Raw genomic sequence first — 15,385 nt, forward strand, 5'->3', positions numbered from 1 at the left:
ACATTAAGTAAATACAACCAATGAAGCCTTGCACCTTCATTGAAGCTTTCCTCAATATTTGAACTCTTTTGAATTTATATACATTACAATTAGATTCTACTCTCATTTTTCTCTTCAACTCTTTTGTAAGGTATGCACATTGGATGCTTGAAATTGTGAAACCTATACCTTGTCTAAGAGTAAAACTCTGGTTCCCCCCATCTCTTCTGTCATACAAGCAATAGCATATTCAGTATGCATAAAGGCATGAAGCATACTTCAGTGTTTCATGGGATCTTGCAGTTTGCACAAGCAATAGCATATTCAGGTATTCATTGGCTACTCAAACAGTCTCTTCTGCTCAGTCATGAGTGCTGTGAAAATTGATCATGTTGTTTCTTACAAATCAGAAATCAACAGATGGTAGAAAAAGAGTACCACGAGAACACCACTGTAGGTGCCAAGTACAAAAATCTTAAAAAGTAGCCTTTATTTTTTGATAAAATAACATTCATTTATCTATTATATATTTATTTATCACTGCATCCATTTTTTAGGATGTCTATAAATTATTCACCTGATCTATAAATTATTCACCAGTAATATTTTAATCTACCACCATATTTGGTGGTAGATTAAAATATTACTGTAGCAGGCATTGTTAAAATAGCTTGCTGTGCTCAATAAAGCAACTCTTAGAATTTCTTATCACACAACCACACTTCTGTAAACTTCCACATGGGCACCTTTGGTAACACTCAAAATGCCAAGATAATAGCCAATTTCATTCAAAGAGTTTTGAAGCATGTTTTGAGAAATGGGTGCCACTGTCTATCAGGTCTTTTAACACTTAACTTTTTTTTGCATACACCTTGTCCTTTACATAGACCTGTATAAAGAAAGCCATTGGTGTGATGATATCTGAGGAATGAGGAGGTCATGAAATTGGACCAGGCTGATCCATCCATGGTTAGGAAATTTTTTGAGGAAATTGAGCACATGCAAGCTCCAGAATGGTAGTGCTCCAACCTTGCTGACAGCATTAGCATTAGTAGAGGCATTTGATGCAAGAAAGCAAGCTTATGCAGCATCAGCCAAAAAAAAAAAAAAAAACCACTTCCACTTCACCCCTCTGTTCGTTCAAAATACCTGTCCAGCTGAGCCTTAAACTTATTTAGGCTATCAACCTCCACCACAAGGGATGGAAGTCTGTTCCACCAACCAACCACCCGCTGGCTAAAGGCAAATTTCCGCACGTCTATCCTACATCTGTCTTTCCTCAATTTGAATTTATGCCCTCTCAGGTGATTTTTCTGAGCTAGAGGAAGAATCCCATCAGCATTGAGCATGCTTAAACCATTCAAGGCTTTATACACCTCTATCAGATCGCCTCGCTGGTGCCTAGTCTCCAGACACTGTAATTTGCAAAACTTAAGCCTTTCTTCGTAAGAGCACCCCTTTGTTCCATTCACTAATCTTGTTGCCCCTTCTCTGTACTCGTTCCAGCAGCTCTACATCCTTCTTGAAATGAGGCCTCCAGACCTGTATACAGTACTCTAGGTGTGGCCTGACCATCGCCTTATACAATGGAATAATCACCTCCTTATCCCTGCTGGAAAAATTCCTGTATATCATTGACAATACTCCATGAGCTACTCTTGCAGCCCGTCTGCACTGCTCAGAGAACTTCATATCTGCCTGCACAACCACCCCCAAGTCCCTTTCATTCTCTACCACTGTCAGTGTTGTACCACAGAGTTGATACGTTGCTCTGGGGTTGCTGTTTCCCATGTGTAGTACTTTACATTTGTCAATGTTAAACTTCATTTGCCACCTCTCAGCCCATCTGCTCAACCTTTCCAGATCCTGTTGCAGCAGCATAGTGTGAGTAGTGTTCTTGACAACCCTGCCAACCTTTGTATCGTCTGCAAACTTGGACATTAAGCCCGATATACCATCATCAATATCATTTATAAATACAGAAAACAATAATGGACCCAACACTGAGCCCTGAGGGACTCCACTAACAACATCAGTCCACGATGAGCAGTGTCCATTGATTACCACTCTCTGTCTTCTCCCCCTCAACCACCCCTTTATCCATAGCAGCAATTTGCCTCCAATGTCACACTGCCCCAATTTGTGTAGCAGTCTTCCATGTGCAACAGTATCAAAAGCCTTTCTAAGATCCAAGTATATAATATCAAAGTTATTCCCTGCATCCAGTTCTTTTGTGACTGCATCATAGTATCCAATCAAGTTGGTCAGGCAAGACTTCCCCTTAACAAAACCATGCTGTCTGAGCTATAACTGAAGTCTTGTCTAAATGATCCTGCAGTGCTTCTTTAACCAGTGCCTCCATTAATTTTCCTGGAACAGAAGTTAAGCTCACAGGTCTATAATTACTCGTGTCAGCCTTTGATCCTCCTTTGTGAATTGGGGTCACATTTGCACATTTCCAGTCTATGGGTACCTCCCCTGAGTCCAAGGAAGCTCTCATAATTATGGCTAAGGGTTTGCTTACTTCCTTTTCTGCCTCCTTTAATATAACTGGATAGATCCCATCCACCCCGGGTGCCTTTCTTGTGTTTATCTTCAACAGTTTCTCCTCCACTTTACTCCCAGTTATTTCAAGATTCTGAAGCTTACTGCTAGAGTTGAATACACCTCTGGCATTCCCCTCGCTGAATAACTCCTCATGTGTGAATGTCAATGCAAAATATTCATTTAGTTTGTTAGCTACCTGAGCAGGATCATCAACACTTAAACCATCAATATCAAGTGGACCAATCTGATTCATCCCCTTCCTTCTAGAGTTTACATAAGTAAAGAACTCTTTGCTGTTTTTCTTTGCATCCCTTGCCAAGGATTTCTCGTAATCTGCCTTCGCCTGCCTAACCTCCTTTGTTCTTTTTATACTCCAGCACGACCACCAGGTCAGTGTAGTTTACAATAAATCAATCAATACAGATGTTAATCATATTTAGTAGTCATGGGCTTGAACCCAGGTACACTCAAAGAGTGTGTGTGCTATGGCACTCGCGCTCTTGACCACATTTGTCGCGAGACTTAATTTCCTGGATAATTTACACTTTATAAGCATAAAGTTTCAATCGCTTTTAACCTGCCCTGTGCAATATTGCTCATGGTATTTGTAGCTGCAGGCTTCCTGGCAGATAGATTTTGTAGGACTTGGGAACATTTCCTGAATTCCCAAAACTTCGTCTGCAGATCACTAGGCCTACCTGTTCCTTTCTGGTGCAGAACCATCAGTTTCTTGAAAATCTTTCAACCATTGCCTCACTGATTGTTTTATAGGTGAATCTTTCTGGAATTCCTACTGAAAACATCTCAATCCAGTCACCAGAGATTTGGTATCCCACAGCTACATGCACATTTTCTTGCACTGTCACCATCTTAATGCTGTACTGCTGCAATGCTTGCTGGGATCAAAGTTGCCAACCAGAACCAGACAAGAAAAAAACTTGAGTTACCTTTGATATCTACAGCAAACCATTTTACGATACTTTAATTGAGATAATTTTAATTGAGCTATATAATCAGACAAATAATTTCTAGACACCTTATACTTACATCTGTTATACATCTACTCAGTTATGACTGGATTCAATTTCATCAAATTTTGGATCTGAATTCCAGAGAATTTTTTTAAAATTTTTTCAACCCCAACTCAACAACTAAGGCAAACAATTACTATCTACTCTGATTTTCAAAGATATTTTTGTACTGCCATCTATTAAAACTATGTATAACTGTGTATTACTATTAGTTGGAAATACAGTTAAGAAAGCAGCACTTATCTGTGATAGGATTCTTTCTGAACATCCTTCAAAAACATATACATATTTACTGTTGGAAGAGTTAATGAAAATAAGATTAAACACAGAAATAAACAGAATAAAAAAAAACAACAAGTGTAGGATGATACTTGTTTTTCAAAGCATATGAACTATCAATAAATTATTGTAATGTCTTAATACTTTAATGCACACCTCTTCAATTTGTTTTATCTATTACTAATGTAATTGTATCAATACTATATATTCATAATGTGAGAATTAACCAAGTTCTGTATATTTGTAAATAAAAAATTTGAATATTTTATGAAGAGCTGTCATACATTATTTAAATGACACCAGTATTTTGATGGGATACAATAAAAAAAAAAAAAACACACCCTTCTGGTTCAACATTTTAGAATTTAATAATCTCATTGAAAATATTTTTAAGAATAATTTTGAAAAGTGAATGAAATAATAGCAGATTGTAACAGATTCAAAGAACAAAACAACCAATTGTTATTAAGCTATTTTTAGAATATTTTGAAATACTTACTTGCATATTCATGAAATAGGATAGCACATTTCTTGTTGGAAAATGTCTGATCAGAAAGATCATTTGTTCTTGGAGATCGCCTAGTACTATAAGAGAAATAAATATGAATCATTTGCAATTGTACCTATCAAACAATTCATTCTTCTACTTCAAATAATGTTTTTTACTAATCAGTATCATTATTATTCCTACAAGTGATTTCTCAACCTGTAAATCAGAACTTGATTAGCAGTCAAGTTTTTTTTTTTTAGTTGCCCAAAATTTGCATACAGAAATATTTTCAGTTGAGATGGTTAACTATTCTCTGAAAAAAAGTGAACTAATATCTAATTCTGATAAAGAAAATAAGGAGAAATTGCTTATGCATATACTTATTTCCTAAAATAAAAAATTTTCAGATTTTTATTTTTTTTTTTATTGAGGATTAGTAATTCTATAAAGTATAATAGATAATTAATAGTTTTCATAATTAAAGTGAATATTTTCATTAAAAATGTTTAGAAATCTATTTCTAGGAGAAATAAAAAAAGTAAAAATTTTTGTTTATAACAGAAATCTATAATTCATTCAAGATAACTTAAATTTCCCTCATTCTTTTTAAAATACATCAAAAAGTAAACCAAACACAATATTCTTGCCTGCCTCTTCCACTACCTGGTATCTCCCATGTGAAAGGTCACATTCAGGGCCAAAAGTAGTTTGTCAGTAAACAGATCCAACAGTTGAAGCAGGAAGTGGAGCAAGAAGCACATGAAACAAGCAGCAAAAGTTACAGCTGATGGCCTAGTTATACAGATCTGTTGCTCACATCTGCTATCTTGCAAATTAGCTCAAATTTTTTTTATGTGATGTAGCTATTTATAGTAGTTTTCTAGACAACCATAACTACATGCTAAAAAAAAAAAAAAACAGTACTATTAGGTTGCTTCAAACTTTATATAGCAATATTTTATGAGTTTAAGGCAATATCATTGCCTTTAAAATTTGTATTACTAATAAGCAGCATTCCAGAATCAACACTATAAAATTCACTGCATCTATATATTTTTATATTAAGAACTAACACATTATTCCTGGGAAACTAGCATGCTATGAAAAGATCAAATTATTTAGTCAAGTTAAACAACAAAAACCACTGCAAAAAACTTATTGGGAAAGAATGTAATTATTTTGTAATAACTGCTTTGCCATCTTTCCTTTAATACAATGCAAAAATGGATCAGTAACTAACTACTTCATTAATATTTATATTCCAGTTATTTTTTAAAAAATTGCTATATAGTGGTGAGTTCATCTTCAAGAGCCATAATAATGCCATTTTCAAATTATATGACTAGTCAAAATATAAAAATTATTTATGCAGGGTTCTGAAATGGAATTTGATGGGAAAAAAAAATACTGTTGTTCAAGACAGAAGATATATGTTCAAACTTCAAACTAGTAGAACTAAAACTCCACTTTTTATTAAAAAATTCATTAGAGCGTGTTTCTCTTCCCCCCACCCCCCCAATTTTCTCACTTTCCATTAAATTAAATGAAACGAGGGGTGTTTGGGAGAGGTAAGAAGTAGCTTAGAATAAAGTTTAAGTACTATAACTATTCCTTTCATAAAATTCATATTTTAAAAGGAAAATATTTTTATATTAAAGATATTTACGGGTTGAAACAATGAAATTTAAACTAGAGTAACCTTTTTTATTTTAAAGTAGTTACTCTCACACATTTTAGACCAAAGAATACAATAAAGTCAAGCCTTTATTGCATAAAAAAAAATATATATATACATATATATATATCTGATAATTAAAATAAACATGATATTCAAAATAAAAACATCAGCCAGTAGTACGGCAATAATGCAGAGCGAAACGAAACACAAAATAATATAAAATAAACAAACAGGGAAGGGAAATTAGAAATAATCCTATTTTTTCCTATTATTTCTTCTATTTTTTCCTATTATTTCTACTTTCCCTTCCCTGTTTGTTTATTTTATATTATTTTGCGTTTCGTTTCGCTCTGCATTATTGCCGTACTACTGGCTGATGTTTTTATTTTGAATATCATGTTTATTTTAATTATCAGATATAATTAGGCATCATGTGGAGGATGTGCATTTGCTGCCTCTAATGATAGCTACATAGCCATATTTATTTATTTTTATTACTTTTGTTTAACTTTTATCTCACATAATATATATATATATATATATATATGTGTGTGTGTGTGTGTGTGTGTGTGTGTGTGTGTGCGCACTATGTGTATATATATTTGCTATGTATTTTCATAACTGTTCTACATGTTAGCCATACCATTGTTCTCCTTTGTTCCTCCAGTCAAATTCATGGAAAGTTCTCCTAGGCCTTTACCCACCTCACCACCACAGTTCTTTACTTTGAGGCAGGTGCACTGGTGTCTCACTGTACTAAAACTAGCTTTTCACCCTTTTACAATGTTAAATAATTCCTCAATTAAAGCAGTAATATTTATATATATAGTTTATTATTTGTTTATATAAATGGGTTAAGTTTACTTTTGTCAGTAGTGTGGCTTTGCACTGGAGTTCTCATGTCTGTTCTATTTTTGATTTTCGCTGCATCAGGACCACCGCTGTTCAATTCCCTGCATTGGTGGTTCGATCTGGGGATCGGTGTGAGGGACTGATCTTACGATCGATTCTCCTTTGCGGCGATTTGTTTAGCATTCGAAGTGCAGCGATACCCTGACCATTATTGGCCTTGTGGTCCTCTGTCGAGATGGGGCATAATGGTCAGTCTATTTTTGTTTTATTGTAGTGGTTTAAATCTCTGTTTGGTGATATTTCACATAAATTTGGACCTGGTGCCCATTAGAGAGGGCACCGTTAAATTTCTATTTAATTGGCTTTTAAATTTCTAAATTAATTTAGTTTCTGCGGCAATATTTTTACTCTTTTTATCCCTCTCTTCCCTCCCTGCTTGATTTGAATTTAGGTTTAATTTTGTCTTTTCGCTTTTCTCTTGCCGTACTGCTGGCATTATTTTATTTTTATTTTAAACCTTATTCTAATTTATACGACTATATTTCAAGCATCATGTAGAGGAATATGCTTTTTGCTGCCCCTGATGTATGCTGTACCCTCTATTTTTATTATGAAATATTCCGTTTTCCAACTATTTCAATATATATATATATATATATATATATATATAGTCGTACTTGCTTCACCACTAAAAAAACACTGATCCAATTCCCCCCCACCAACTATCCAGGAGAGCAGTTTATTCCAAAAGATAAATGTTAGCCATATAGTGCAAAGAAAGGACAAGTTTTTTCTGCATCAATCAAAAAATAAAAATAGTAATAAACAAATAATAAAACACAAACTAGCTCCAACGGATATTAGACAATTGTGTACTACTTGGAAATTTATTTGAACAAGAGCCTGGGGGGAGGGATCTCAAACAGTAAGAAAATTAAACTAGATCTCCTCTTATGACATTGGGAAAATTTTTTATAGTATTACACCAGACTTGAGCATGTAAAACAACTTGAATTGAAATTATAGTCACATACCCACTTTGGGTTTTTTTGGCATGATATTCCACACAAAGGAATAAAGGTTAAATATTAACTTTTATTCCTTTATGCATAACTTAACTAAGTATATTATAAACGTGGTGTTATAACTAATTCTTTCTAAAAAAACAATAGCATGTATAAAAATAGGTAGAATGTCAGGGCCTTGCTTGAATATATTCATTTTCAAGATATGGAAGAATACTATTTTCCCCCTTACATAAAAGTACTGTACCCCTCCAACTTTTATACTGCATAGTATAAAATAGTACCAAAATTTTTATGAAGGAAGTATTATTAACCAATTATAAAATAATATAAAAAATCCTGACTTTTGTTCAGATTTTTTTCATATTAAAGAGAATCATGCATCCTTTCCTAGGAAAGCACACACGATTCACTTACATAAATAATTGTAACTAAAGTACTAAACTGAGGTGGGGCAATAAAGTTCCAAGAGTGGTGCAGTAAAAAGAACACAAAGTGAAGGAGCTCAAAAATGGTTTTATTTTTCCTCAAAGTAATCACCACCTGATGGAATGTACTTATTATACTATTCTAAAAGATAATAATAAGTACATCTGCCCAAAGATACAATGTTAATTCAGTGGTTCTGTTTTTCTTTATGTCCTCACCCTCCTGAATATATATCTTTCCTTAGAGGGCAGTTTCCTCTTGGGAAAGAGGTCCACTGGTGCTAGACTGGGAAAGCAGAGTGGATGGTTGATCAGAGTTGATGGTTGATCTGTTTCATCAGAAATGCCTTCCCAACAAGTGTGGAATGGGCAGGGCCATTGTCCTGCAACAAGAGCCAGCTGCCTTTCTCCTGATATTATAACCTCATCCTGGGAATTACTCCTCTTCAGTGCAAATTCCTTGTGAATCATATACTGTTTGCTGAAAACATAATCAGCATCATCTTGATCCTGGACTTCAGTAAATGAAACTTTTTTGGGCCTTTGTGATGATTTTGAAGTCCACTACATGCTCTGGCACTGCGTTCTCTGGGTCTTACCAAAACACCCAACACTCATCTCCAGTGACAATACAGTTGAATGAAATTAGGATTGTCTTGACAAGTTTGGATGAAGTCTTCATGTGATGACAACCTTTGCTGCTTCTGCTCATCTACACATTTTGCTCAGGCCTTTCTTTTCCAAAAATCTTCATGTAGAATTTAACCAATCACCTCCTTACAGTTCATATCCAACTCGTCAGCCATCATTCTGCAATCTCATGCTACAATTTCCCCAACTTTTGCAACTCTGTTCTCATTTCAAGAGGTTGATGCTGTTATTTGGTTTTTAGGAGCATTAGCAACTAAGGCCATATTGCTCCAGGATATGCAGTGGTCATTCCCTGACCTTTTCGCATCCTCTGTATTTGGTGGTGATGGGCTCGAACCCCGGTCTAATCAAGAAGCGTGTGCTACGCACTGCTGCTCCTTCCCACCTGGCTACGGAGGCACCTTAGAGGTCGATTCATGCCCACTTCTAGAGTCACTGTGAACATCCTCACATCCACCTTTGAACTGCTTATACCATTCAAAAAATGCACTAGTAAAACTTGAAATTTCATCACTATACCCAGTTTTTAACATTGCATATATTTCTGTTGCAGATTTTCCCAGTTTAAAGAAAAATTTAATATTTGTTCATTGCTCCATTGCAAAATCATGACATGAAACATTAACACTACTAATGAAAGTGGATGTTATGTGCAATCTATCAAACAATCTCTGTACCACCATTTATTGGAGTAAGTCTGAACTACAAGATACCACTTCCATTTATTTTCAAATTCATCAAACATGACTGCAACAGCAATCTGGGAACTTGATAACCACACCTTGCATAATATCAAGCTAGTCCTCAATACTAGATATTCTGCTGAATGTATAGTTAAAAGCTAGGTATATCATTTGGATAATACAAAGGGTACTAGGAAAGTTTTGCAATACAGCTTTGTTTATTTAATTTTTTTCAAAGTAATTTCCTCTACATTCAATACACCTCTCCATCCTCCGAAACCAATCTTTAAACCAGTTCTGCCAAGTTTCACTAGGGAGTAAAGCACACTCGCTGTCCCAAGCCCGTAGAAGGTCCTCATCACTGGAAAACCGCCTCCCTTTTAGCTTCATTTTCACATGCGGGAACAGTGCAAAGTCGCAGGTTGCAAGGTCTGGCCTGTAGGGAGGGTGCTCGAGAAGTTTCAGTCCTGTCGTGGTCAAATATTCAGTGCAGGCGTTGGCGCGGTGAGCTGGAGTATTATCGTGATGGAGGTACCAGGTGTCCATTCTTGACTTTGGCCGCAGGTTCTTCATAGATCCAATGACTTTAGGCAGGCATTGTTCAGTATACCACTTAGCTGTGACTGTCTTCTGCGTGTCCAAAACGACACGTTCCACAATTCCACTCGATTTGAAAAACACAGCTATCATTTTCTTCTTTACAGATCGGGATTTTCTGACAATTACGGGTGTGTCGTCATCATCAAAGACCCAAACTTTGTTTTGAGCCTTGGTCGGCAGATCGTAATAGTACAGCCAAGTCTCGTCACCTGTCACGATGTTGTTCACATACCGAGATTGTCCCTTATCAAACTTTTTTAACATCTCCCGGCACCAAGTCACACGTCGTGTCATCTGCTCTTCAGTCAGTTGATGCGGCACCCAGAGAGAACAAAGTTTCTTCACGTGCAAATGATCTTGCAGAATCGAACGAATTGCTGGTGCATTTAGGCCCAAAGTATCCTCTATCTGTTGGTAGGTCACTCGCCTGTTTTCGTCAAGCATTTTCCTCAGAGCAGTAACGTTTTCCTCCGTAACTGACGTTCGTGGCCTTCCCAGCCTCTCAGAATCCTCCAGAGTGAAATTTCCCCTTTGGAATTCTCTATACCACCTGAATATCGTTGTACGATGTGGACAATCATCATCTAGTGCAAGAGTCGTTTCTTCTAAGCACTGGTCTATGGTTAAACCACGCACGAAATTATACCGCAAAACTGTCCTTATCTCATTTCGTGACCACGATGCCATCGCAAGCACTTTACACTCTCACTACTAAGCCCATAACTGAGCCCATCGACTTGGTTCGGCGGCTACTATGCACGTATGAACATGTCTCAACATGCAGAAACAAGCAGCTTCCTGTGATTCATTGTTGTGTCATATTGCAAAACTTTCCTAGTACCCTTTGTATATTTGAGTGTTCAGTGGCCAACATAACTACTGAGTGGGTATGTTTGAATGGCTGACCGAGGAAATGCCCCAATGGCAAACCAAACATGGTTCGTTTCAGGAATATATGGGTCCCAGGTGGGCTGCATAAAATTAATAAATTTTCTGCTTATACTCTGGAATGACAACCAAGTCAGTAGAGTTTACAGTAAATCATCAATACAAATATTTATCGTATTTAGTGGTCATGGGCTTGAACCCCAGTCCACTCAAAGAATGCGTGCTATGCACTCTCGCTCCCAATTAATACATTTATATCATAATAGTGAATAAGAGTATGTGGCCGAGAGACGTGGGAGTTGCAGATGATAAACTGATTGGCATGTGCATGTAACAAACTATAACATCATAGGTTTAAGTGACTGATAGACAATGATCAGATCAATCAGCGCTTAACAGAAAGAAGTTTGCTGATAGGGTTCCAATAGGTTTACAGATAGTGTTTTGTAGGCTCTCTTCATACTTTGCCAGCCTCTTTCTCTGTAATTTGAATTTATGGCCCCTAGTTCAAATTATAACAGTAAAAATTTTATTTCATTCATCTTATTGTTTCCTTACAGACCTCAATCAGGTCCTTCTATAGCACTTGGTTGCAAAGGTTTGTAGGCAACACATTCAGAGCCTTTCTACACCTTCTGCAGATCTCTGAAAGCAGGCTACCCATTTATTTGCACCTTTTCAAGATTTTTTTTTTTTTTTTTTTGGTGCTTTTCAATATGTGGACAAAGTAATCCAAGTGCAGCCTTAAAATTGCCACAACTATATCTGAATAGAAAGTCGTATATTTGATAAGGAATTTTTTCTTTCGATTAAGTAAGTGAAAGGGAATTTGGAGGGGAAGCAAGAAATAGAATAAATACAGTTTAAATTAGGTACTGTAAGGGTCTAGTCTATTAGAGTCTACCCAAGAATTTATATTTATGCCTCCTGGTTTTTGATCCCATTTCAAAGTGAAAATTTGACTAATTCCATTCTTGTGTTATACAACTTGGTTAGTTCCCTCCTCCTCCTGAAATGCATTTGCAAGCTCTGTACCCTACACCTTTTTAAATTCTCCTTTTAGGAATGCTCTTTTGCTACACTAAAATGAGTTCCTTTGTCACTGGACACTTTAAAGAAGCCCAATGTCTTTTCTTAAATGCAGCCTCCAAGCTTAAATACTATATTCAAAATGTAAAATCACTGATGATCATGGGGCATCACGGACGTCACATTGCATACTAACATTCTTACTAATGGTATTGAAGTTTCCAAGTACAGTCGATTCCGGTTATTTGTGACACATCGGGACTAGTGCATTTTTGCCCGATTAAGCTGCCCCAATTATCCGAAGTTTCACGTAAATTGTTAAAAATACAATGGATCCCCGCTTTACATTTGATTCACTGTACAATCAAATCACGTTATGACGGACTCACCATAGTAAAGTACCGTTCACTATACAATGTATAGTAAGCACCATCATTGTGATCACGTTTGTGAATTGAATTTTAATTCTCTTAAACGGTGATTCTAATTAGCAAAAATAGGAGGAAATTTATCCACAGGCTATAAAAGTAAAGATATATTAAGCACAAATTTACATTTTATTACCTTACCAATTAAAAAATTAAATAATATGTGAAAATCGGAAGAGTATGAGTGATAATCAGAATAATTAATAAGTACTGTAATATGTACATACGAACTAGTTGACATTTCTGTTCACTGACATTTGGGAGGAGGGAAGGGGTTAAAATTTAAAACAGCAAAAAGATAAGCAATCAATAACAAAGAACACAGCACACATAAATTGCAAGTAACACGATATGCGCAAGTGAGAACAGAGTAACGAGTTACGAAGCTTTAAAAATAGGAGTGAAGAGAAGATTCTGAAAATTAATTTTTTTTATTTGATTGAAGATTCCGTGGAAGTGTGAACACATTTCACCATAATAACCCAGAGAATTCAAGCTGTCAGTATTATTACAAATTCAATAAGATTGACTTTACTATCTGTTTATGATAGATTGCACTAACAGAAAAGCCCAATAAACAGGTGACTGCTAATTGTTTTATGGTTGTGACCTGCAGAAATCTGACCGAACCACGTGTACAGTTGGAGATAATCTTAGAGTAATCTCCAGTGCTGCGGTCTTGTTTTGTTGTTATTTGGTTTTTAAGAGCATTAGCAACTAAGGCCATATTGCTCCGTGAATATGCGGTGGTCATTCCTGACCTTTCCGCATCATCCGTATTTGGTGGTGACTGGCTCGAACCCCGGTCTAATCAAGAAGCGTGTGCTATGCACTGCTGCTCCTTCCCACCTGGCTATGGAGGTGCTTTGCTGCTACTGCTGCGGTCTCCTGCCCCGATTAAACGGCATGTTGTCCCAATTAAGCAAAGTAAACTCTGGCTATTTTCTCAAATGGGTTCTGTTCTTTATGATTTGCTCCAAATAAACGGCATTCCCAATTACCTGGTGGCCCAAATAACCGGAATCCACTGTACCTTTCTTCATTTATACCCTGCAGCTCTACTCCATCTAGTGTATACGTTTTCTCAGAATTTTTCCAAATGTTGACCCTTACATTTGGATGAATTAAAACTGTCACACTTCTCTGACCATCCATGAAGGTTGTTCAATCCATTCTGAAAAGCCTCAGCATGACTTGCAACATTAACTACCCTCCTGATCTTTACATTAAGCATGTACACTAGTAGTTGTTGGTGACTATTGTCAGGGAAACGGGGAACATGGTATGTAAAAAGGATAGGTGGAACAGGACCAGGGTATGTCTGCCAGGGGAAAAGGTTGATGACGTTGAAGAGCGGATATCATCCTTTTAAGGGCACAAACGGTGATATAGTTGTACATGTTGGCACTAATGATATTAAGAGTAGAAGACCAACAGAATTACTTAACAAGTACAGGTCACTGGCAGTGATAGAGAATGAAAGGGACCTGGGGGTAATTGTGCAGGCAGATATGAAGTTTTCTGAGCAGTGCAGATGGGCTGCAAGAGTAGCTCATGGTGTCTTGTCAATGATATACAGGAATTTTTCTAGCAGGGATAAGGATGTGATTATTCCCTTGTATAAGGCAATGGTCAGGCCACACCTTGAGTACTGCATACTGCTGGAACGAGTACAGAGAAGGGCAACAAGATTAGTGAATGGAAGAAAGGGTTGCTCTTACGAATAAAGGCTTCTAAGTTTTGCAAATTACAGTGTCTGGAGACTAGGCACCGGCAAGGTGATCTGATAGAGGTGTATAAAACCCTGAATGGTTTGAGTATGCTCAATGCCAATGGGACTCTTGCTCAGAATAATCACCTGAGATGGCATAAATTCAAATTGAGGAAAGACAGATGTAGGATAGATGTGTGGAAATTTGCCTTTAGCCAGCGGGTAGTTGGTTGGTGGAACAGACTTCCATCCCTTGTTGTGGAAGTTTATAGCCTAAATAAATAAGGCTCAGCTGGACAGGTATTTCGAATGAACCGAGGAGTGAAATGGGAGTGGTTTTTTTTTTTTTTTTTTTTGGCTGATGCTGCATAAGCTTGCTTTCTTGCTACTAATGCTAATTATTTTCAGATTTCAATATCATTAAAATTAGCCTCAGAACCAAACCTTCAGGGTTCCACTTACAATGGCCAACTCCAAAGAATGACCATTTATAACAATCCTCTGCCTCCTGTCTATCATTCAAAGAAGATTCCACCTCAGTAACTCGCTTGTTAACCTCAAAAGATTCCTGCTTGTATGGCAGCCTCCAAGTGAAACCATCTCAAATGATTTGGTAGAGTTCAAGTATATAATGTTAAAACTGTTTCTTGTATCCAACTTCCACTTGATCATTTCATAGTAGTCTATCAGGTTGGTCAAATAAGATCCTCCTTTCACAAAGTCATGTGGTGATCCATTTAGGATATTATTCTTCAAGATCTTGTTATGCATATCCAACCATAGACTATGACCATCCTTACCACTTAAACTAACCAGCCCACAGTTACCTTACTAATCCTTACCCAGCCATAACGAAGGGGACAAGGATAACCCCTAAACGAAATCAAAAAATGATCTCGCAGTTAACCCTTAAGAGGTTTGGCTCATTGCTTTGCAGCCACTTTCAATAAGATCATATAAATACTATCAGAACCCAGCCACATCAGTATAAAGTATAATGTATACAGGAGCAACAAAACAGGTGGAGGGGTTATGGTCTCAGTTAAGATGAATATTAAATCTAAGGTGGCACACATTCAGTTGACA

At 36.6% G+C, this 15,385-nt stretch overlaps 1 protein-coding gene across 4 annotated transcripts in view; it reads right to left on the reverse strand.

The window, feature by feature from the left end:
- The window catches only part of SCCRO4 (DCN1-like protein SCCRO4), a 240,956-nt gene that overhangs the window by 86,692 nt on the left and 138,879 nt on the right, over positions 1–15,385 (reverse strand). For 3 of the 4 annotated variants that reach the window (XM_090379057.1, XM_090379058.1, XM_090379059.1), the window contains exon 6: positions 4,336–4,421. In XM_090379057.1, coding sequence (XP_090235183.1) covers positions 4,336–4,421 — 86 coding nt within the window. Of the gene's footprint in view, positions 1–4,335; positions 4,422–4,989; positions 5,118–15,385 lie in introns of those variants that run through there. The other variant, XM_090379055.1, reaches the window with a different exon arrangement.

The sequence above is a fragment of the Mastigoproctus giganteus genome, chromosome 8, assembly GCF_048544385.1.
Source record: "Mastigoproctus giganteus isolate SK-2022 chromosome 8, ASM4854438v1, whole genome shotgun sequence".
Classification (NCBI taxonomy): Eukaryota; Metazoa; Arthropoda; class Arachnida; order Uropygi; family Thelyphonidae; genus Mastigoproctus; species Mastigoproctus giganteus.